At 53.8% G+C, this 24,019-nt stretch overlaps 1 protein-coding gene across 1 annotated transcript in view; it reads left to right on the plus strand.

Moving 5' to 3' along the window:
- CARD11 (caspase recruitment domain family member 11) overlaps window positions 1-24,019 on the plus strand; it is a 40,000-nt gene that overhangs the window by 4,912 nt on the left and 11,069 nt on the right. The window contains exons 2-14 of the mRNA XM_055561493.1: window positions 4,197-4,409; window positions 6,443-6,580; window positions 7,648-7,973; window positions 10,767-10,946; window positions 11,825-11,977; window positions 12,789-12,914; window positions 13,481-13,678; window positions 15,832-16,008; window positions 18,080-18,131; window positions 19,645-19,727; window positions 20,800-20,900; window positions 21,886-21,938; window positions 23,711-23,843. Of these exons, the coding sequence (XP_055417468.1) occupies window positions 4,197-4,409; window positions 6,443-6,580; window positions 7,648-7,973; window positions 10,767-10,946; window positions 11,825-11,977; window positions 12,789-12,914; window positions 13,481-13,678; window positions 15,832-16,008; window positions 18,080-18,131; window positions 19,645-19,727; window positions 20,800-20,900; window positions 21,886-21,938; window positions 23,711-23,843 (1,933 nt within the window). The remainder of the gene's footprint in view (window positions 1-4,196; window positions 4,410-6,442; window positions 6,581-7,647; window positions 7,974-10,766; window positions 10,947-11,824; window positions 11,978-12,788; window positions 12,915-13,480; window positions 13,679-15,831; window positions 16,009-18,079; window positions 18,132-19,644; window positions 19,728-20,799; window positions 20,901-21,885; window positions 21,939-23,710; window positions 23,844-24,019) is intronic.

Here is a 24,019-nt window from a genome sequence, read left to right on the forward strand (position 1 = left end):
ATACATGTATGAATAAATGCATGTATTTACTTTTTAAAAAACAATGTCTTGGAATCTTTTTATGTTACCACGTATTTTCAAATGTCATTCCATAATGTGAAAGGATCATAGAATATCTACTGAAGAATGTCTGGATTGCTTACATTTTTTCCAACTACAAATAACGTTAAATGTTCAAATAAAAAATTGGGGGGAAATTAAATATCCATTTTAGAGAAATGAAGAAATAAATTATGGTATATTCTGGCAATGGAATAATATATACAGCAGTTAAGAATGAATAAACCAATAGAAATTAAGGGATTGTCAGATTAGATTTAAAAAATAAGATCTCTTATCATCTACAGGAGAAAAACTTTATATCCAAAGGTACTGGGGCTGGCCAAAAGGTTCGTTTGGGTTTTCCCATTTTACTTTGAGGCAAATGGAAATGAACATATTGAAACTTAGCTGGTGTCACTAAAGCAGCACTCAGAGGGAAATTTATAGCTAAACATGTTAATATTTTTTTTAAAGATCTCAAATCAGTAACCTGACCTTCCACTTTGTGAAACTAGAAAAAAAAGAGCTAAGTGAACCTGCAGTGAACAGAAGGAAGGAAGTAACACATATTAGGACAAAAATAAATGAGTTAGAGAACAGAAAAGCAATAGAGATAATTAGTGAAACCAAAAGTTGTTCTTTGAAATATCAACAAACCCTGAGCTAGACTGACCAAGAAAAAAAGAGAGGTGATCCAAATTACTAGATCAGGAATAAGAGAAAGGACAGTACTACTAACCTTGTTGAAGAAATGAGGCAAAATAAAAATAAAAGAAAAATATGAACGTTGTTTCCAATAAATTTGGTTACTTACCTGAGATGGACAGATTCCTAGAAAGACACAAGCTATTGAAACTGACTCAAGAAAAACAGGAAATATGCGCAAAGGTACAGCAAGTGAAGAATTAGTAATCAAAAACCTACCCACCAAGAAAAGCCTCTACCAAACAAAGACAAAAGCATGCCTGCTCTTCATTAACTTTCCCAAAAAGTAGAAGAGGAAGGAACACTTCCTAGCTTGCTCTATGAGATAAAAATTATTCTGATGTCACAACCAGTTGGACATCTTGAGGAAAGAAAAGTACCAACTAATCTCTCATAGCTATGGATGCCAGAAGGCTCAAAAACATACTAGCAAACCAAGTCCAGCAAATCTGTAGCAAACTGGGATTTACAGCAAGAATGCAAGGTTTAATGCCTGAAAATCAGTTAATGTCATATATCAATAGAGTCAAAACTAAAAACTATATGGTAATCTCAATGAATGCAGAGAAAGCATTTGACAAAATCAAGTATCCTTTTTGCAACAAAATTACTCAGGGAGTTTCCTCAACCTGATAAAGGATGTCTGAAACACACACGCACTGAACCCGGTGACATTGTACTTAACGGTGAGAGACTGGATGCTTTTCCCCTGTGGTCAAGAACAAGACAAGGATGTCCATTCTTGCCACTTCCGTGTAACACTGTGTTAGAAGTGCTAGCCTGCGAAATTAGAGAGGGGGAAAAAAGAAAAGGAAAGGCATCCATATTGAAAAGACAGAAGTAAAATGAAGACTATAGCCCACGTTTATAATGCCGTCCAAAAGAATAAAACACTTAGGCATAAATTTAGCAAAAGAAGTGTACACTGGAGACTACAGTGCATTGCTGGAAGAAATTAGAGACCTGAATTAGCAGGGACACAGTCCATGTTCTCTTTGCGACCCCACGGACTGTAGCCCACCAGGCTCCTCTGTCCATGGTATTCTCCAGGCAAGAATACTGGAGTGAGTCGCCATTCCCTTCTCTAGGGGATCTTCCTGACCTGGGATTGAACCGGCATCTCTTACCTCTCCAGCATTAGCAGGTGGGTTCTTTACCACTAGCACCACCTGGAAAGCCATATTCTCGAGGCATAACATGTAACTGTTAGATAGTATTACTGTTCAAATTAATCTACATATTCAGTGTATTCACTGTCAAAATCCCAGATTTTTTTTTTTTTTGCAAGTATTGGCAAGCTGATTCCTAAAATTCACATGGAATTGCCAAGGGCCCTGAATAGACAAAACAGTCTGAAATGGGAAGAACAAGGTTGGAAGACTCACACTTCCCAATTTTAAAACTTAGCTATCCATCTACAGTAATGAAGACAGATCAATGGAATTGAATTGACAGTCCAGAAATAAACACTTAAACTTTTATGGTCAATTGATTTTTGACAAAGGTGCTAAGACCATTCAATGGGGAAAGAAGAATCTTTTCAACAAATTGTGCTGAGACAACTGAGTGTGTGTGTGTGTGTGTGCGTGTGCGCACGCACGTTCAGTCACTCAGTCATGTCCGAATCTTTGCGACCCTTTGGATGGTAGCCGGCCAGGCTCCTCTGTCCGTGGGATTTTTCAGGCAAGAACACTGGAGTGGGCTGCCATTTCCTCCTCCAGGGGATCTTCCCCACCCAGGGATGGAACCCATGTCTCCTGTGTGTCCTGCACTGGCAGGCAGATTCTTTACCCACTGAGCCATCAAGGAAGCCCCAGGACAACTGAATATCCACATGTAAAAAACAGCTGGACCCTTACCTCACACCGTACACAAAAATTAATTCAAAAATGCTTCATAAGCCTAAATGTGAGAATTAAAAGTATAAAACTGTTAGAAAACTAAATTGAAGTAAATCTTTATAACCTTGAGTTAAATAAGCAGTGGTTTCCTAGGTACACACCAAAACCAGAAGTGAAAAAAGAAATTGGACTACATCAGAATTAAAAGCTTTTATGCTACAAATAATACCTTTAAGAAAATGAAAAGATCACTGACAGAAGAAAATATCTGCAAATCATATCTGACTTGTATCCAGAACACATAAAAAATCCATACTAAAAACAATGAGGTTTAAAAATGGGCGAAGGATTTGAACAGATGTTTCTCAAGGCACAAGTGACCGATATGCACAAAGGATGTTCAGTCGTTAGTCTTCAGAGAAATCAAATCAAAGCCACAATGAAATACCACTTCCCGCCTGTTCAGACGGCTACAGCAAAAAAAAAAAAAAAAAAAAAAAAGATGGACAGTAACAAGTGTTGAAAAGAATGTGGATAAATCTGAACCTCGTATGTTGCGAGCAGGAATATAATAGGGTGCAGCCACTTTGAGAAACAGTTTAGCAGTTCCTCAAAATGTTAAAACAGAGTTACCATATGGCTCATCAATTCTACTTCTGCCTATCTGCCCAAGGGAAATAAAAACGCCTCTACAAAAAAACTTGCATGTGAATCTTCACAGTAGCACAATTCATAATAAGCAGACAACCCGAATACTCATCGATGGATGGATAAACCAGGTGCGATATAGCCAAACAATACAAAAGTATTCCTCAATAAAATGCAGTACTGAAACATGCTGCATACAGCATGGATGAACCTTGAAAAGGAGCCAGTCAGAAAAGACCAGATACTGTGTGATCCCGTTTAAGTAAAATGGCCAGAAGAAGCAAGTCTACAGATTCAGTAGGTGGGTGATTGCCTAAGGCTGCGGAGGGGCGGTCTTGGAGGCAAGTGGAGAGTGACTGCTACCCTTGGTAGGAAGTTTCTTTGGGGGGTGATGAATATTTTCTAAAATGAATTGTGTTCTGGGAATATACTAAAAAGCATTGAATTGTACACTTTTAAAAAGGTGAATTATATGGTACATGAATTGTATCTCAGCAAAGCTGTTTTTAAAAATGAATGGATTAGGTCTGTATGTATCAACCTAGGTAAATCTCAATAAATGCATAAAGGAAAAAAGCAAGTTGAAAAGGGAAACAAGAAAGCATATAGTATGACACCGTTTATGTGAAACTGTAAAACAAAAAGTATAGCATATATTGTCTTCCAAAAGATAAATTCTTAGTAAGATATAAAAACTTGGATGGAAAGGATATACACCAACTGCAAAATTTCCCCTTTCTATAATTTTTCATTTTATGGCCTATTCATCCATTGTTTATGTTTAGCACATAAAGAATTATATTGTCTGTATTCACATGCCTTTCTTTCTTAAATAAAAGGTAAAATTCTGTATATTCTTTTCTCTACCTTCTTTAACGGTAGATCCCGATCTCTCCAGAGGTGACAGAGCTCACCCGGCGAGGCTCTTTGATTAACCGTGTTGGGGTTTGTGTCTGGAAGGAGGAGCGCCCGAGATGGACGACTACATGGAGACGCTGAAGGACGAGGAGGACGCCCTGTGGGAGAACGTGGAGTGCAACAGGCACATGCTCAGTCGCTACATCAACCCCGCCAAGCTCACACCCTACCTGCGCCAGTGCAAGGTCATCGACGAGCAAGATGAAGACGAGGTGCTCAACGCCCCCATGCTGCCGTCCAAGATCAACCGGGCAGGTAACCCCGGCGGGTTCTCTCCAGCAAGCAGCAGCAACCTGAAGTTTCCCTCACTCAGGGGTTTCTTAACTGGAGTCCACACACCTCTGGCCACCCCTGGTCCCCCACCCAGCTGTCCGTGTGCAGAGCAGATCTGTGAACTTGGATAGGGGGATGGAGACGGTGCCTCTTTATTCACTAACCTACACCAAGACTTAGCATTCCCTCCAGTTATGAACATAGCCGAGCAGTAGACCACAGTGATTAGCAATACTTGTGACCTTGTCAACAGTAAGCATTCCAGATAGCTTATCACATTTCATCTATTAGAGATATTCCAAAATACCATTTACACTCATCTCTCCCTTGAAATTATTGCAGTTCTTAGACCTGCTGAGAGATTGAGTTATTTAATGCATTAATAAAGAAGCACATTTATTATGGAGCCACAAATTTAATATTTGTTAACTGTATCTTCTTATAATTGATTCCCTTTGTAATCCAATATATTTTATCAGTTTAAAAATAGTATTTTGATAAAGAGTCCATAGGCTTTTCCAGACTGCCTAGGGGTCCATGACACTTTATCACATTCATTAAAGGTAAAGTAAGTGTGGTTTGTGAACATTGTTCTGCTTTTATATATGTATGTGTGTGTATACACATATATGTTTGTAACAGAATATGTCTTTGTGTGTAAGCATGTGGTCACAATGTAAAATACATTTCTTTCTGTGGTTCCCAGTTTAAGAGGCTTGAAACTCACTTGCCCACAGTATGATGGGCGATGAGTAGCTTGTAGACTGTGATTCTCTTTTGCTTATATGACAGACATCACTAATCACAGCGAGCTTTCCTGCTGAGCTTGGATGTAACTTTAGAACCCCTCTCAACACAGTGCTCCAGGTAGCTCTGACAAATGTCAATTGACATAAGATGAAGTTTATTTATTAAGTCTATCCTAGGGGAAGTGTAGAGTTTTAGGACCTCAAAGGAAGAAATAATTGAAAATAAAATGTTTAAGGAAGGGTCAAGAAATGGAAACAGTAAGTGGACCCAGTAGGATAAACACTGAAAACTGCCAAGGAAATTACACTTAAAGATATTTCCAGACTATGTACTAATCCCGTTGAGGAACATGGAGCTGCCCTGCTTTCTATGACTTTTCCTGGGTCCCCATCCAAATACTGGTCTTCCAGGTCTGAACCCCAGAGAGCCATAGATTACTGTGTAATTGCTGCTGCACCTCCATCCTCCTTCTGTCATAGATGAGCTGTTACCTGTGTGGTTAATTTTAGCCCCAGTCAGTTGGGAAGCTCTTTAAAACCGCTGGTTTCCTATGGCTGCAATTCCATTTTTTCTGGTTCTACCAACTCCTTGTAGAAAGGAAAGTGTTAGTCACTCACTCATGTCCGACTCTTTGTGACCCCATGGATTGTAGCCCACCAGGCTCCATGGAATTCTCCAGGCAAGAATCCTGGAGTGGGTTGCCATTCCCTTCTCCAGGGGATCTTCCCCACCCAGGGATTCAACCTGGGTATCCTGCGTTGCAGGCGGATTCTTTACTGTCTGAACCACCAGGGGGCTCAAAATTAGCTGCTTTGCATACTGCACCTGCCTGCTTGCATGCTAAGTTGCTTCAGTCATGTCTGAGTCTCTGCGACCCCATGGACCATAGCCCGCCAGGCTCCTCTGTCCATGGGATTCTCCAGGCAAGAACACTGGAGTGGGTTGCCATTTCCTCCTCCAGGGGATCTTCCCAACCCAGGTTTCAAACTCATGTCTCTTATGTCTCCTGCATTGGCAGGTGGATTCTTTACCACTGGTGCCTGGAAAGCTCTGGAGAAAGGAAACTAACATTGAACCCCTGCTGAGGGCCTGGCACTTTGGTTTACGTTGTCTGGATTGTAAGATATAACTCAAAGTGACAGGAGGTGGAGACCATCTTCTTAAGAGTGTACTGATGGATATGAGCAAGTGTAAGACTGGGTCTGGAGACTTGCATCCAGTCAGACATGTCCTCTTCCCTCTAAGTGATCTCATCTTTCCTCTAGGTCGACTGTTGGACATTCTACATACCAAGGGGCAAAGGGGCTATGTGGTTTTCTTGGAGAGCTTGGAATTTTACTACCCAGAATTATACAAACTGGTGACTGGGAAGGAACCTACTCGGAGGTTCTCCACCATCGTGGGTAAGCAGCTTTGCCATCAGCATTCCACCTGTGGTAGGAGGGGTGTGTGTGTGTGTCCAGCGGTGGGACAGTTGTCAGGTCATGAAGCTGTGACATCAGGATGGTGCCCTGGTGACACGTGTGAACTGTCAACCACTTATTTCTGCCTGATGGGGACAGGTAGGTTACCCCGGGACAAACTGAATCAAGAGCCCAGAGAAGTGGATGTTCACTGAGCTTCCCCTCAGGAATGTTGGCTGGTAGAGCAGAAACTAACCCTCTGGATCTTGTCTGCTTTCTTGCCAGCATGGCATGAACCAGCGCCCATGGTCATCTTGTTGTCTTAATTCTCCTTCCTAAATATTCTTGAGTCAGTCTTTTCTCCATATACACCACTACCCTAGTCAAGACCCTTACAAACCTTATCAACCCTTTATATCCATTCCTGCGCTGCTCCAGTGATTTCTCTACTCCCCATGTTACCCTCCCCCACTTAAAACCATTCAGTGGCTTTCCAGTGTTTTCATTTAAAGACCCAAGTGTGGCCCACAAGGACCCTGCATGGTCCAGCCCCTGATGATACTCCCAGTCTCACTTTTCTGCCTTTGTCTCTAAGCTCCAGCCACTTGGGTCTTCCTTCAGTTTCCAGAATGTACCAGGCCCCTCCTGCCTTCCCTTAGGACCTTGGCAATGTTGTCCAGCCTTCCCAGAATGTGTTTTCTCTCCTCAAGACTTCAGCTCATTCATCTAGTGCCTTCTCTAACACTTGGGTCCACTCTGCTGGATCTGGTCCCCCTGTTACACACTCTCATGGACCCCTATACTTTGTGAAACCCTCTCAGTCTGTAGTTATATTTATATGTGATCATTTGCTTTTTTTCTTTTAACGTCTATCTCCCTTACCAGACATAAGCTCTCCCGGGACCAAGGCTGTCTCGCTCACCCTGAATCCACAGTGCCCAGTGGGTAGTAAGCACTCAGTAGAACGTTAGGAGTGAATGAATGAACTTACGACCGCGGCCCCACGTCTGGAACCCCTTCTTGCCCTCCCCAGCCCTCAGGCCTGACTGAGTGCCCCCTCTCCACAGTGGAGGAGGGCCACGAGGGCCTCACGCACTTCCTCATGAACGAGGTCATCAAGCTGCAGCAGCAGATGAAGGCCAAGGACCTGCAGCGGTGCGAGCTGCTGGCCAAGTCCCGGCAGCTGGAGGACGAGAAGAAGCAGCTGACACTGACGCGGGTGGAGCTGCTGACCTTCCAGGAGCGGTACTACAAGATGAAGGAGGAGCGAGACAGCTACAACGACGAGCTGGTCAAGGTGAAGGACGACAACTACAACTTGGCCATGCGCTACGCCCAGCTCAGCGAGGAGAAAAACATGGCGGTCATGCGGAGCCGAGACCTCCAGCTCGAGGTGAGGGGCGCGCGGTGGGACCCCCGGGGCCCCACTGAGCGCAGGTGAAGCCCTGGGGCGAAGACCACCAGGCTGGCAAGCGCAAGGTATAACGCCTGCCCGGGTGCGGGAGCCCGAAGGTCACTGTGCGCATGCGCGTGCCTACCCAGTGAGGCTCAGCGCGGACAGTTTAGCCCCGCCCCACCCACCCACCAGGCGCCTGTCTGCACATTCGCGCACGGACCTGCTGACTAGGACTTCCTGCTCCAGAGCCCGTGGAGCCACTGTGCGCATGCGAAGGCATCCACGTGTGCACACATGCACACCTGGAACCAGAGGGGCTTCCCTCTTGCTCCGGGACCCGGACCCACCAGGTGCATGTACCGGACATGCTGCACACGTGTCCTGAATCACATTGGGGGGAAGGTGGAGGACCCAGGGATCTGCCCACCTCAATGGCCCTTAGGAAAATCATCAAGGATACGAGCACAGCACCTGTCCTCTGGAGTCGTGAGGTCCTTGAGGCGAGGACTCTCCCCTTCACAGCTGTATCTCTGCATAGCTAGGCGTGACACAGTGGAATATCAGTGAACAACCCAGTAGCCAAGTGATGGACATTGTTAATAAGTTTACCTCCAAAAGGGAGATGGAGAAGGGAATTGGCTTAACTCATTCATTCCTTTTATTTATTGTGCACTGCCTTGCTACCAGGCTCTTTTCCAGAAATACATAACTCACGACCAAAGCCCTGCTGTCAGGGAGCTCACATTCTAATCAGAAAACAAATACATCAATACCTGGTAGTAATCAGTGCTATTAAAAAGAAGGAGAAAAGAATTTGGGAAAAGTGAGTGAGGGAATCCTGTTTTAAATAGGATGGTCAGGAAGGGTACCTGAGACGGGGACACAGGAGCAGAGACCTGAGGAAATGGGGGGATCAGTCATGCAAGTCTCGGGGGGGAAGAGCAGAGAGTGAGTGCAAAGACCCCAGGTAGTGCATGCTTGGTATTTTTGAGAAACAGCAGGAGAGCCAGTAAGGCTGGAGCCAGATGAGCAAGCAGCTTGAAGAGATGGCCAGGGTCCAGATCATGGGGGCTTGGTAAGAACTTTAGAATTTATTCCAGGAGTGATGGAAGCCACTGAAGGATTGAGAGCTGGGAGTGACAACTGATTTATATCTAGAAGGATCACTCTGTCTGTTGGGCGGAAAATAGACTCTTGGAATATTTATTAAGCACCTGCCATGTGTAAGGCACAGTGCTAAGCACTGTGGGGGACGTAGGGATAAATAACCTGATTTCTGCCCGGGTCACTTACAATTTAGTTGAAGCAGACAGATCAGTAAACATCCCGCTGGAGTTCAGGGGAACTGAGTCAGTGGCATAGCAGGCAAAGAGCATGAGCGTGTAAGTCCTTTGGATTCAAGTGCGAGACCTGCTTCTGGCTTTACCACTTGATTGGTCCTTCGCCTTGGTGTCCTCATTTGTAAATGGCAATTACATGAAAATGAAAATAAAACCTACGCCCTAGGATTGCCCAGTACTGAAATATAAGTCTTTGTCAAAACAGCTGACCCAGTAGTACCCACTTCGTGTCTACTCGAATGGACCTGGGGCACTTAGGTTCATCTTCCAAGATGGTGAGGATTTTTTATTTTACTTTTTGCATGACCAGGAGGAGAGGGTTCCATGCTGTATATATCTAGGATTTGAGGGTGTCGAGATTTAAAACTTTCTCTCTCTTAGGACTGTTTTATGTTTTCCTGACTATAGAGTAATAGCGAGAAAGCATCTTAGAACTTAAAAGAACTTTTCTCTTTGGTTGAAAGAATATCTGGGCAGCTGAGTCCTCAGTCATTTCTCAGGCCACAGAGGTGCAGCTGGGGTCCCCTCCTGGCTAAAGCCACCACCCTCTACCTGCCAGATTTCTAGAGGTGTTCTCCCCAAAAGCCTAGAATTGAAAAACGACACACGCCCCTTGGTGGTCTCTTCCTTGCAGCACTTAAAAGCAGTCTTCTTCTTAGGTGTTTTGCCAACACGGATCCCTTTGGGGAAGCAAACACACACAGTCACAGGGGTTTAAGAAGTCTTCTCCTGGCCCCAGTTCCTGACACTCACTTCTTGAGGGTGAAGCTCACACATCGCCAGTTATCAAAATTCCAAGAATAGTAAATGCCTCCTGCAGGAAGGCAGTCTTTCTTACACTAAGTCTGGGCAGGTCCTTTAGGCCAGAGATCCTGCCAACCTGCAGTCCAATGAGTCTCAAGCTGTTCTTTTAGCAGTGGTGCCATTTTTTCAAATAAAATCTTGGATGAAATCCACGAGGCCAAATCACATGCAGGCAGAGCTGCGCTGGGGCGTGAAGTCAAGATAGAGCCCGAATTCCCCTCACCCCATCTCTGCCCCCTTCTGAAACACTAGGGTTCTTCAGGAATCTTGTCTTCTGAGGATCTGAACCTGTCAGAAAAGACCTTTAGAATGGAAAGTGTACTTCAGGGAAACACCAGCTCGGGAACCTCTCCTCCTAACCTGTAACCTGTCCCACACCCATGAAGATTGCCCGAGGAGGTTTTCTGAGGACTGTAGCTGCTCTAGTGGTATCTAAACTAACAGACAAGGGCCGCTTCCTCAAGGAGGCAGTGGTTTGTTTCACTGAAGGAGTATCTTCGAGCCCTTCTGTGTCACCAGCTGGAGGAGGAGAGAGGGACAGAACACGGCTCTTGCCGGAAGTCCAGCAGGCGGCGGGGAGGCAGTCCCTTTTCTGAATGTTTCCCTGCAACCTCGTTCTCCCCTCGGCCCCCCGGGGGTGTTTCAGATTGACCAGCTAAAGCATCGGTTAAACAAGATGGAGGAGGAATGCAAGCTGGAGAGGAACCAGTCGCTGAAACTGAAGAACGACATCGAGAACCGGCCCAAGAAGGAGCAGGTCCTGGAGCTGGAGCGGGAGAACGAGATGCTGAAGACCAAGATCCAGGAGCTGCAGTCCATCATCCAGGTAAGGGCAGGGACGGCACGCCTGCCGGGGCGTCCCTTGCTGACCACAGGACCACAGAGAACTCACGTCATCATCCTTGGCCACCTTAGTTCCTCCTCTGTCAGCAGGGGTGACCGCACCACCCGCTGCTCAGACATTATGTGAGGTAACACTTATGACGTTGTTTCCTTGGTTGAATCATTTCACGAAAATCAGTGTCCGGGGCACTATGAGGAAAGTACTTCAGGGAAAACCTTCTTGCCTTAAAGATTCCAAGAAACTCAGCTCTCAGCTGTGAGGGATTTGTTAAAGCTTCGAGGGCCTCCCTTTCTTTGTCATCACAGAGTCATCTGTGGGTACAGAGGATAAACATCCCCAGATACATGTGCAGGGGAGGAAGGAAGGCACCCGCCCCCTCCCAGAGAAAGAATGCTGCCCCCCAGGATCATTGCTGCCTGGTGTGGAAGGCCTTGGTTCAGAGCAGAGACTAGGTCCCGGTTTAATTGGAGCAGATTAATTGATGTTTCAGGGGAGGCGTCTGCAAGGCAGATCAGCCCCGTCTTTGTCATCACCTGTGAAATGTTTGGAGACGCTGCACAACTGCCTCTCTGGGCTCTGATAAGAGCCGGGGCAGAACAATAGGCATCAGGATGTTTCTGAGCAGAAGTGGGTTTTATGCTTCTTTCCAGGTGATAAAATTCATAAGTAATAAGCCGCTTAAGGGCCCCAAGAGACAGCGACTCTTGCCTCTGCTTCCCTGGCACAAAGCCTTCCGCTCGCTGTGTGTCTGTCTCTGGCACTTCTGTCTGCTGCCTTCCCAGGCCTCCTTGCTCCCTGCCCCGCGCCCCCCAGCCCCTTAAACATGCCCCCCACACACACACCACCCCCCACCCACCCAGGCCGGGAAGCGCAGCCTGCCAGACTCAGACAAGGCCATCCTGGACATCCTGGAGCATGACCGCAAGGAGGCCCTGGAGGACCGGCAGGAGCTCGTCAACAAGATCTACAACCTGCAGGAGGAGGTCCGCCAGGCGGAGGAGCTGAGGGACAAGGTGGGCCCTTGGACGGCTGGGGCTGCAGCTCAGGCTGGGAGCCCCGGGCCCCCGTGTGTGTCTGCGGAAACTCTAGGCCCCCACTCTCTTCCAGGACCAGGTCTGAGCCGCGGTGTGATTGCCTGTGTGTCAGCACCTGGCATTACTTGTGAACTGTTCTAAGTGTCCGCATGGCGCTGGTCTTGCCCCTGGCTGAACGCTGCAGCCACAGGAGGGCACACGCAGTGTCCACCCTGTCCCCCACCCCACCCAGGCACAGGAGGGCACACGCGGTGTCCACCCTGTCCCCCACCCCACCCAGGCACAGGAGGGCACACGCGGTGTCCACCCTGTCCCCCACCCCACCCAGGCACAGGAGGGCACACGCGGTGTCCACCCTGTCCCCCACCCACCCTGGCCGAAGGCCACAGGAGGGCACACGCGGTGTCCACCCTGTCCCCCACCCCACCCAGGCACAGGAGGGCACACGCTGTGTCCACCCTGTCCCCCACCCCACCCTGGCCGAAGGCCACAGGAGGGCACACGCGGTGCCCACCGTGTCCCCCACCCCACCCTGGCCGAAGGCCACAGGAGGGCACACGCGGTGCCCACCCTGTCCCCCACTCCCCCGCACACAGTAGGTCTGCATCAGATTGCAGCTGGTGGCTGGCCTTTTACCACGGCCCCTACTCGTCCCGAGTGCTGACTCTCAGAAGGTCAGGCGCGGCGGGGAGGGGCAGGCCGGCCCTGGGAAGCCGCAGCTGGAAACCGGCTGTCAGCCCTGATTTGTCAATGGTTTGATGCTAGTATTGATCTCTCCCTGTGCTCGAAGTACCTGGAGGAGAAGGAGGACCTGGAGCTGAAGTGCTCCACGCTGGGGAAGGACTGCGAGATGTACAAGCACCGCATGAACACCGTCATGCTGCAGCTCGAGGAGGTGGAGCGGGAGCGGGACCAGGTACCGGGCGGCTGGCCAGGCTCCAGCCCATGGGGGCCGGCGGGGTGTTGTCGGGGTAACAACACCAGCTCTGCAGGAACCACTCAGGAGCCCACCTTTCCTGCTTTCCTTCCAAAAATGAATCCCGTCCCAGCTGTGTCACTGGTGTTTAAAAAGCAGGGCGGGGGCCTGAACGGGACTCCAGTGTCCTGGGCTTCAGAGTCAGACGGCCAGGTCCAGGCCCTGTCCCTCTTAAGACGTGTGGCTGCACGCTGTCCCTGCCTGGAAGCCTTAGTGCTCCCATCTGTGAAGTGGGAATAAAATAACCGCACCGCCTCGTAGGGTACCGAGTGGGCTCTGCCTCGGACCTCTTAGCCCAGCAGTGGGCGCACAGCTGGGGTGAACTCAGGAGGGGCTGCCGAGGACGGTAGCAGTGGAAACACCTAGGTGTCAGATTCCAGAAAAGGGCCAGAGACGCAGTGGCTGACACATGGGCTGGGGGGCGGGAGTCCTGGGTCTGATTTGGGAGGGGTCGGGGGGCGAGGTGGGGAAGAACCCAGCGACCTTGTCCTCCGCCTCCCGGGCAGGCCTTCCACTCCCGGGACGAAGCGCAGACCCAGTACTCCCAGTGCCTGATCGAAAAGGACAAGTACCGGAAGCAGATCCGGGAGCTGGAGGAGAAGAACGATGAGATGCGCATCGAGATGGTGCGGCGGGAGGCCTGCATCGTCAACCTGGAGAGCAAGCTGCGGCGCCTCTCCAAGGACAGCGGCACCCTCGAGCAGGTGGGTGGGGGCGGGCGCCGGATGCCGGGAAGGACCCCGCGCCCCGCCCCCCGCCCCCGCAGAGGACGGCAGTCCAGACCACGCCCGGAGCTCCCGCCCGAGCCCGTGAACCCTTGGGTGTCTGTGTTGTGATGAACAGACCAGACCGCTCATTTTATTTTGTTTAGCTTTTTATTTTGTATTGGAGTTTAGCCAGTTAATGATGCTGTTTCAGGTAACAACGAAGCGACTCAGCCATACGCATCCATGTGCCCCTTCTCCCCCCAAAACTCCCCTCCCATCCCACTGCCTCGTGACACTGAGCAGAGTCCCACGTGCATACAGGAGGGTGGACTGCTCGTGTGAAAGCTAGAAGAGGCGGGACAGGCGCCTGGCCTGGCCACCTGCCGGCTGGCCGGGGGTCTCGGGCAAGTCACTTCCAAGTTAGAACTGTAGCTGCCTCTCGGTTGGCTTCCCACTGGGTTTCCTTAAACCCGTGTGGGCAGGCACTGGGTTTAAGATGCCCGGCTCCCATTAGTCACTAGGGCCCATAAAGAAAGCATCGCTTATCTCGATGGGAAGTTCAAGTGCATGTCACAGCAGGGCCCCAGGCGCTCAGAAGCGAGTGATGCCCGTGCAAGCAGGGGAGACTGCCTCTCACGGCTGTGGGCTCTGCAGGTCCCGAGCCAGTGCCTTCTGCGCCGTATCTCCTTTAACCCACAGGACTGTCCTTCCAGGACGGTGAGATCACTGCCTCCCTTCCCCAAGGGTAGAACTGAACACAAGCAGCTAACTTGCCCAAGGCCATCACTAGCCAGTGACCCGTGGGAACCAGGATAAGACCCTCCACCCCTCACCATTTGCCCAGAGGACTCAGGTCTGATGCTGGAGGCAAATTCAGAAACATGACTTTTCAGCACAAATGCTGTAAATGATGAGTTGAAGGGGTGCTGTGAGTGCCCAGGGGAGGAGACCCCCGTTCTGTCCAGGTTCCTGGAAAGACTCCCCACAGGAGGGGCGGGCCTCGGGGCCTCCGCTGGGGATGTTGTCCCTGGACTTCACTGGCCAGGTTCCGTCCCCCTTCTGGGGTTGGCAGAAGCGTCACTTCCTTGACTAGGCGATCAGTGGCCCCCATTGTGGAAACCAGGAGCCTCTGGGTTAGGGTCTCCCTTTTGAGCATTTCTCACAGTTTATAATTATGGAGAAGTTCTGTGTAGGCCCCTCTGTGTGTCCAACATGTAGCACGGTGCCAGGCATGGCTGCGCCCTTTGGGAAACATTTATGAACCAACACTGTGATGTCGCCGGGCTAGATGAGGGAAGATGGGGCGGTATTCCAGGCCACAGGGACACCACGAGCAGAGGCCTGGGGGTGTGACACCCATGGCCTGCGGTTGGCAGGCCGCGGTGAGCAGTTCTGTCGTCCTCGAGTGGCCGGCGGGGACAGGCGGAAGGTGGGCGGGAGCGGGGAGCAGCAGGGAGCAGGGTGGGCCTGTCTTCTAAGGAGTTCGGTTGGGAGTTTTTCCTGGACTGTGAAGGATCTGGGGCTGGGAGGAAAGGCCAGGAGCTTTGGGTTTGGAGGCAGCGTGGCTTGAGGGTGTTACGTGGCTTTGGGGGATCATCCTCAAGGTACTTAATACTCGGCAGCTCAGCCTCAAATCACGGATGCGAATCCCTTAGGACAGTAGCCCTCTTACCATGGTTCAGACACTCATCGGTACTTTCTGTGCTTGTAGCCGAGGCACAGGAGTAGAACACGGGGGATCTGATGGTGGCCGAGGGGCAAGCGGCTGTGGCCAGCAGGGAGGCAATCCCTTCACTGCTGAAAAGAACGCCAGGGCCTGGTGGGTGGGAGGTGAGGCGGGCAGGGCCTGAGAGGAGGAGAGAGGGGCGAGGATGGCAGAGCTTGGCCTCGAGGTGGACACAGGGTTCAGGAAGGAGGGGCAGCCCCCTCCTCTCCGCCCGGAGCTCCAAGCTTGGTGCTGGGGGAGGTGAGTGATGGCACTCTGAGGTGGACACAGGGTTCAGGAAGGAGGGGCAGCCCCCGCCACCCCACCCACCCGAGCTCCAAGCTTGGTGCCCGGGGAGGTGAGCGATGGCGCCGTTAGCAGATTCGTCTCCCCGTGTGGTGGCCGCTCTGGGCGCTCATGGGGCGCGGCCTCTCCTCGTCTCCAGAGTCTGCCCAGGAACCTGCCGGTGACCATCATCTCTCAGAACTTCGGGGACACCAGCCCCAGGACCAACGGTCAGGAGGCCGATGACTCTTCCACCTCAGAGGACTCGCCCGAGGACAACCGCTACTTCCTGCCCCACCACCCGCCCAAGCGCAGGATGAACCTGAAGGGCATCCAGGTGCCTGCACACAGCGCTGCGGGCGGGGCGGGAGCCGGGGCCCTCTGCAGGCGGGCGGGTCTCAGACCCCCGACGCACCTGGACCTGTGAACCAAAGTCGCACCAGCTTGTCTTTCGGCTGGTTTTTCACCAATTCTCTCCTCCTATGATTGTGGTGGAAGTTAAGAGAGAGAAGGGAGAGAGTGAAATAAGCATGATCTCCAAATTCACTTGTTTATTCAACAATGGGTATTGAGTGCCTGTCGCGTGTTTATTGACGTGACTGGCTTGTGATGGCAGCTGGCGGCAAAGCACTCGTCCTCCCTGCCTTGCTCTGTGTGCAGTGCAGCCCGTCAGCTGAGGAATGAAGGAATGTCAGTGAGTGCGCGAGCAAGTAAATGAGTGAGAGAATGAGTGAGTGAGCAAGGGAGTGAGTGAGCAAGGGAGTGAATGAGTGACTGCGAGCAAGTGAGTGAGTGAATGAGTGAGTGAGCAAGTGAATGAGTGAGCGAGTGAATGAGTGAGTGAATGAGTGAGTGAGCAAGTGAATGAGTGTGCGAGCGAGCGAGTGAATGAGTGAGTGAATGAGTGAGCGAGCGAGTAGTGAATGAGTGAGCAAGGGAGTGAATGAGTGACTGTGAGCAAGTGAGTGAGTGAATGGGTGAGCAAGTGAATGAGTGCACGAGCAAGCGAGTGAATGAGTGAGCAGGTAGTGAATGAGTGAGCAAGAGAGTGAATGAGTGACTGAGCTAGCAAGTGAGTGAGTGAGCAAGCGAGAGAGTGAATGAGCAAGTGAATGAGAGAATGAGTGAGCAAGGGAGTGAGTGAGCAAGGAAGTGAATGAGTGCGAGCAAGTGAGCGAGTGAATGAGTGAGTGAATGACTGAGTGAGCAAGCGAGTAGTGAATGAGTGAGCGAGCAAGTGAGCGAGTGAGCGAGAGAGTGAGTGAGCAAGTAAATGAGTGAGAGAATGAGTGAGCAAGGGAGTGAGTGAACAAGGGAGTGAATGAGTGAGTGAGTGAATGAGTGAGCAAGCGAGTAGTGAATGAGTGAGCAAGGGAGTGAATGAGTGACTTAGCAAGCAAGTAAGCGAGCAAATGAGTGAATGACTGAGTGAGGGAGTAGTGAATGAGTGAGCAAGGGAGTGAATGAGTGACTGAGCGAGCAAGTGAGTGAGCAAATAAGTGAGTGAATGACTGAGTGAGTGAGGGAGTAGTGAATGAGTGAGCAAGGGAGTGAATGAGTGACTGAGCGAGCAAGTGAGTGAGTGAGCGAGCGAGACAGTGAGCAAGTGAATGAGAGAATGAGTGAGTGAGCAAGGGAGTGAGTGAGCAAGGAAGTGAATGAGTGCGAGCAAGTGAGCGAGTGAGTGAGTGAATGAGTGAGCAAGCGAGTAGTGAATGAGTGAACAAGGGAGTGAATGAGTGAGCAAGTGAGCGAGCGAGAGAGTGAGTGAGTGAGCAAGTAAATGAGTGAGAGAATGAGTGAGTGAGCAAGGGAGTGAATGAGTGACTGTGAGCAAGTGAATGAGTGAGTGAGTGAGTGAATGAATGACTGAGTGAGCGAGTGAGTAGTTAATGAATGAGCAAGGGAGTGACTGAGCGAGCAAGTGAGTGAGTGAGCGAGTGAATGAATGAGTGAGTGAGCGAGCGAGTGAGAGCATCTCCACGTGGCCCGCCTGTGCTCCGCCCTGCCCGGTTCACACCCAGGGAGCGGGACGGCTCGAGCAGCACCTCCGAGGCAACCTGGCACCGCCGGCATCTCGCCCTTCCCTGAGAAGTGCCCCAAGCCGAGTGCTGGGTTCTGGCCCGGTTCGCAGCGTCGCCCGGTCCACTGCACTCCCAGCTGTGGGAGGGTCCGAGCCACATGGCACCACCTCCCACGTGGGCGGCGTGTGAACCGGCAGCTGTCTGCTCAGGGCCGGGGAGACACGGCCGTGAACACGGGCATCCCGCGCCTCCTGTGGTCCTGGCGGCCACGTGACAAGGGCAACGTGGCCTTGCCTCAATTTATGTCTTTGCTTAGCGCGGGTGACGCGCCGGGCCTTGCTTGATTTGCATCCTCTGCCTTTCCCTCCGCTCCGTCTCTTTCAGCTGCAGAGAGCCAAGTCCCCCATCAGCCTGAAGCGAGCATCAGACTTTCAAGGTTAGCGAGACGCCTGGATCCCTGTCCTGTCTGTCACGCGGACTCTCGGTCCATCTGTTTCCCCATCATGGGCATCAGTCCTGCGAGGTTAACCCAGGAGAGTTTCGGGGTGCCCGGGGTGGCGGGGTGTCCAGATGGTCATTACTGTTTGCTGTCGGTGGAGGGGGCCGGAGCCCCGACCACGGAAACATCATGTCTGAGGCCCACTCCCCGCAGGTCCACCTGGAGCTTGGCACCTCTGGCCGGTCAGCCAGAGGACTGCCCCTGTCCACACAGTCCCGGGCGTGGGAGGCCCCCAGCTCTCTTGTAAGCCCCTGGTTTTCTGAGACACACTATCCTCAGACTGCCCCCTCACACATCCTTGGCGTGACCCTGGAGTGACGGTCAGCCAGCGAGGGTTTGTCCCGGGTGAGCCGGGTACCCACTGTGAGCCAGGTGCCAGTGGTCCGCGTAGACTCTTCCAGAGCCCAAGGCCTCGGGCGGGGCCATCCGTGAGGAGGTGGAATGTCGCTCTGACGGCTGCGAGAGCGGTTGCAGGAGAGTCAGAGGAGGACCCGTCGAGAAGGGGGCGTGTAGACAGAGGGGCCGGGAAGGGGGGGAGAGAGGCCGCTGGGCACGGCCCCCCGGGTCAGAGCCGGAAGCGGACACACAGCCGTGCAGCCAGCACAGCGCGCGGGGCTGTATGCCCCCTGCCTCCCGGGGGCAGAGCCGATGGTGTCAGGAGCCCAGGGGCCTGCAGAGGCTCGTGGCCAGGCCCGGGGTCACGGACTTCATCCCCCTGAGGAGAGCAGGGGAGCCGAGGGGTCTAGAGCTTTGCTGGGCCTGGCGGGAGCCGGGGAAGGGGAGCCCCGAGCTGGGGGCCGCACCAGCTGTGGTAGGGACCCCATCCAGGAGGGGCCTGCAGGAAGCAGACAGGGCGCTCGTGCCAAGAAGCGGGAAAGGGGTGCAGGAGGGATGGAGCCCTGCCGGCTGCCTGGGGTGGGGCCTGGACAGGAACACTGATGGGGCTGCGTGTGTGCGGCGACTGTACACACGTGTGCACACACACACAACAGGGCGTGGGGCCACCCCTGCTGTGAGACGGGGGCCAGACGGGGTGTGCAGAAGGCCTCAGACAGCCCCAAAGGAGCGCAGGGCGCCGGGGGCCCCGCTGAAGGTGGCCCCCCAACTCCCATCAGCCTGACTCCCCATAGGCCTGGTTGGGCAGGGTGTTGGGGTGTCCGGGCAGGCAAGTTCCCACCCCAGGTCCTGCTGCTTCACGCCGAGCACCCACGGGAATGCCCACCGCGGTCCCCAGGACAAAGGGCATCGTCCCGGCTCGACGAAGCCACCCCAGACCTGGCTGCAGGCCCTTCGTCCACGGGGAGGGGCGAGGAGGCCACCTCCTACCACCCCCCCCCCGGAGGACGTGCTCCCCAGACGGGACGGCCCCCAGGGCGCAGAGCTCTCACAGTCTCTCCTCTCCGTCCTCCCCACTTCCCCCCCGCACCCCTGCCTGGCCCACTGAGGACAGGGAGGGGACAAGAAGAAGACCTCATGGACGCCAGCCCCAGCTCCTCCCGCTCCCTGCCCATCACCAACTCCTTCTCCAAGATGGTAAGCGAGGGCCCCACCCACCGCAGCCCCGCTTCCAGCCCAGGACATGGCCCAAGCCCCCCCAACCCCCGCCACCCTGGCCCCCCAGCTGGCCTCACCCGCTCCATGGGCCCAGCCCTGCCTCCTTGCCTCTCCCAGGGCTGCGGCCCAGGCCTCCTTGTGTTTATTTAAAGACATTTCCCTGCCTCACGATGTATTTACAGCTTTTTGCTGCCTCCTTTCCTAATTTAACACTCGGTAGGAGGAAGAGACGGGCCTCCATGGGGCTGTGGCGCATTGCACAGGCAGCTGAAGACCCCGCCACCGCCCCTCAGCCCCTGGCGACTCCGGCAGCCGGAGTGGGGTGGCCGGCGGGGGCTGCAGCAGCTGGAGCCGCCCATGGCAGGGCAGGGCCAGCCGGGCACCCCCGACCCCCACCCCTCTCAGGGCCAGGCAGCAGAAGGCCTGCCATTAGAAATTCTAACCCCGAGGAGAAGTCCTGGGAAGCTTGTCAGCTCAGCTTCGAAAATCGGGCCCTAGGGGAGGCAGAGATTTGATAACGAATGACTCCTGTCTGAGTGCGGCTCTGGGAGGTGAAATCCAAGGCTCTTATTTCAGGCATCCCTTGCCAGGAGCCACCGGGCCTCGTCCCACAGGGTCATCCTGCAGCAGCAGCCGCGCTGTGTGCGAGGGCATCCGTGGCCTGCTCCCACCCCCACCCCACCGGGCCCAGAGGTCTCCCTCTCGTCCCACGCAGGTACCCACGGCCGGGCAGGCCTGGTGGCAGAGCTGAGCCTGTGCCAAGCACACACAGGGCACCCCCCTCGGATCCCCACCGCCTCCCCTGTCCCGCTCCCCTGGTGAGCAGATGGACATGCAGATGGGCACCGGGCCCCATGGCTCTGCCTGCCCTACGCTGAGCACAAGCCTTCTTTAGCCAAGGTCGCGGCCGAGACCCGGCTTGCCGGCCCACACTGCCTGCGTAGCCTCTGAGTTAGATTTAGTCCCCGTGTATATAATATTTATGCCTGCCGAGGCACAGCCTATGAATACCCAGTTCATCCGTAACGCATCTGCGCACATGTGTTTGAAGCAGCCCCATCGGAGCCGTTCCAGCATCATGTCAATCACGGCCGAGCCCCCAGGAAATGACTCCATCGTCAGACGGTACAAAGAAGACGCGCCTCATCGGAGGTGGGTGACGGGCCGAGGGAGCGGGTGGGGCTTTTTCCCGGCGCTGGCTGACTCAGCGGGCCTCTGGGGAAGCTGGAAACCCGGGCGGGAGGGTGCCCGTTCTACAGATGAGCAGCCTGAGGCCCCAGGAAGGGAGATGGTTTCTCCAGGGTCACCCTTGCAGCCAGCAAATGATGAGACCTATGCTGCTTTGCCCCCTGCTACCCAGAAATCAGATGTCTCCATCCCGTGATTCCAGAGCATGGCTTTTTCTGCCCAGAGAGGGAGAGACCCTGGGGACGCCCCCTCCGTTCCCCCTCCCTCTCCTCCTTCCTGACCGTCAGTGTCCCCAGGGTGGAAACCGCAGTAGGGATAGCACCCGGGCATCCAGACGTGCCTCGTCAGCCACGTATTTAGTGTTTTACATTCCGAGTCAGAGGCTGGTGGTGGTGCCCGGAAGGGCCAGAGCAAGGCATGGCTGGCGGGACTGCGTTTCCATCTTGGGTCGGGCCGGTGACCTGGCCTGGGCCTCATTAGTCCATCGAAAGAACCCCAGGGGAGCAAGTGAGGAGTCCCGGAACACACACCTCACGCCCGCCAGTCCCATCTGACGGAGGCTCCGCTATTCTGGGCCCGTCACACCAGGCAGCCCCCTCCGCGTATAAATGGTACTAAGCACTCTGCGTCCAGGCAGAGAAGTGAGTCGGGCATGGCAGATGGGGCCGCCGGGCACTGCACTCCCCAGCCCTTCAGAGTCACCCTCATCCCCGCTAACAGGGCCTCTGCAGGCTCCAGGGCTGCCCTGCCCTCCCGGCCGTGCACCCAGCCACATGCAGGCCTCGCGTGGCACACAGCCCTCCACGCACCCGCAGAGCCCCCTCTCCTGCCCACCTTGCCCTCTCAGGACCAGAGCCTCTCGCACCGCCGGAACATTCCGGAAGCTTCCCTCTCCCTTGACCACGTGCACACGATCAAGAGAGCCCCCCGCCCCCATTGTGTCTTGCAGCACAGTGGAGGAAGACAACGACAGCGGTGGCTTCGAAGCCTTAGACCTTGACGGTAGGTGCCCAGCGGATCCGAGAGGCGTTCCAAGCGTGGAGGCCGCCTCGGCCGTTTCCTGATGCCTGGGGCAAGGCCTCACATAGGGGAGGCTCGCCTTAGATGCGCGCAGAGCGGGTTCTGAGACTGCTTCTTAAGAGTCCAGGCGTAAATTAAGCCGTTAACCCACCTCAGCAAGACGAGTAGCAGGTGTGGGCTCCGGGGCCCTGGGATGGAGGTGGGGCAGCTGTGAAGGCTGGTTTGCACCCCCTGAATTGGGGGCTTGGGCCAGGCAAGCACCGGGGAGCCTGGGGGTGCAGTCACCCTGAACCAGTGCCTGGGCAGAGCTGTATGATGGGGGGGGCGGTGTTCCTGTGGCCCAGCACATGCCACGCAGAGCCAGGCACAAGGCCTCCGTCACCCAGAGTGATAAGCTGCTTGTGGCTCCAGCCTGCGCCCTGTACAGCAGGGAGGCTCAGCACACGTCCAGGCCCCCAGCATCGCCAGGCCCTGTTCCGAGTGTCCCTGAGCTCTTGCCGTGGCACAGACCGTGGTGCCACAGCTATGACCCGGTGGGGAGACCAAGGCAGGTTTGCAGAACCTGAGCTTCTGTCCGGAGGGACAGGGCCGAGAGGAGCAGGCAGGGTCTGGCATCTCGGGCAGTGGCTTTGGGCTGCCAGCCGCGTTCTCCAGCCCCTCCAGAGCTGGCAACCTGGAACCTGGCTCAGAATCCTCTGGGTGTGGCCCGCCAGCCCCCTCAGTTCCAGGGCTCCCCTAGCCTGCCTCCACCTCCTCGCCAGCTCCGGCTGCCAGCAGATAAAGTGAAAGATTAGTGGCTGTCCTTAATTGGGGACCATCAGAAGCTATCAAGTGTTAAAGAGAGGTCAGCACCTAATCGAGGCGGGGTAATGGGAAGAACTTGAGGAGTTTGCAGAGGGGAGAGCTGGGGAGAGAGTTCCGGGCAGCAATCCAAAGCGTTCTGCAGCGTCGGGACAAATTCCCTCTGCAGAGCGGCCTTTGTTATCAGCCAGGAGCAGGGCAAGGCTTGCGGCTTTCCCATCCACGCAGCCTGAGCTGCGCAGGGTGGGTGTCTTCCTCTCCCAGGGGGTCGGGGTCCCACTGAGCTGGGAGGAGAGGGGGCTTCCTACCCCAGACAGACTTGCAGCCCCACCCTAACCCCATCAAGGCTGTAGGTGGTGGTGAGACCTGAGGACCCCAAATGAAAACATGGGCCCCGATTTGAAGGGCTTCCCAGGCGGCACTAGCGGTAAAGAACCCACCAGCCGATGCAGGAGACACGAGAGATGCCAGTTCGATCCCTGGGTCAGGAAGATCCCCTGGAGGCAAAAATGGCCACCCACTCCAGTATTCTTGCCTGGAGAATCCATGGACAGAGGAGCCTGGCGAGTTATGGTCCATAGAGTCTCAAAAGAGTTGGACACGACTGAAGCGACTTAGCACACACGGACACACGCCGATAACAAAAGTCCAAGAAGCGCCTGCTGATAGAGACCCCTTTCCAGAGTCTCCGCCTGGAGGCAGGGGAATGGCTGTGCCGAAGGGGCTGCCAGGACTAGACCCTTGATGCCCCAGGGCCTCAGGCACCAGCTGACTGAGGCTGCCCCCTCCCCAAGCTCCCTCATCAGTGTCGGGGGTGGGGAGATTTCCCAGGAGGCAGGCAGGCAGCGGGGAGCAGGGGCAGGAGTGCCCAGCCTGACCCCCGCGGTCATCCCAGCAAGCCCAGGGGCCATCCCCCTGCCTCGGGGGCCTGAGGGTCCATCTATCCTTCGCAGATGACAGTCACGAGCGGTGCTCCTTCGGACCCCCCTCCATCCACTCCTCCTCCTCCTCCCACCAGTCTGAGGGCCTGGACGCCTATGACCTGGAACAGGTCAACCTCATGTTTAGGAAGTTCTCTCTAGAAAGGTACTGGGGTCGTGGGACAGGGAAGGCTGGGGGTGGGGGTGCTTGGGGGCTGAGAAGGGAGCAGGGAGGAGGTGAAGGCCGCTTGCCCCTGGATCCCTACAAAGGGGATCGTCCACGTTCCTAGACTGGACTCTAGAATTGGTCCAGGGATCACAGGGTCCCAGAGTTGGGAATCA

This window comes from Bubalus kerabau, chromosome 23 (genome assembly GCF_029407905.1).
Source record: "Bubalus kerabau isolate K-KA32 ecotype Philippines breed swamp buffalo chromosome 23, PCC_UOA_SB_1v2, whole genome shotgun sequence".
In the NCBI taxonomy this organism is placed as follows: domain Eukaryota; kingdom Metazoa; phylum Chordata; class Mammalia; order Artiodactyla; family Bovidae; genus Bubalus; species Bubalus kerabau.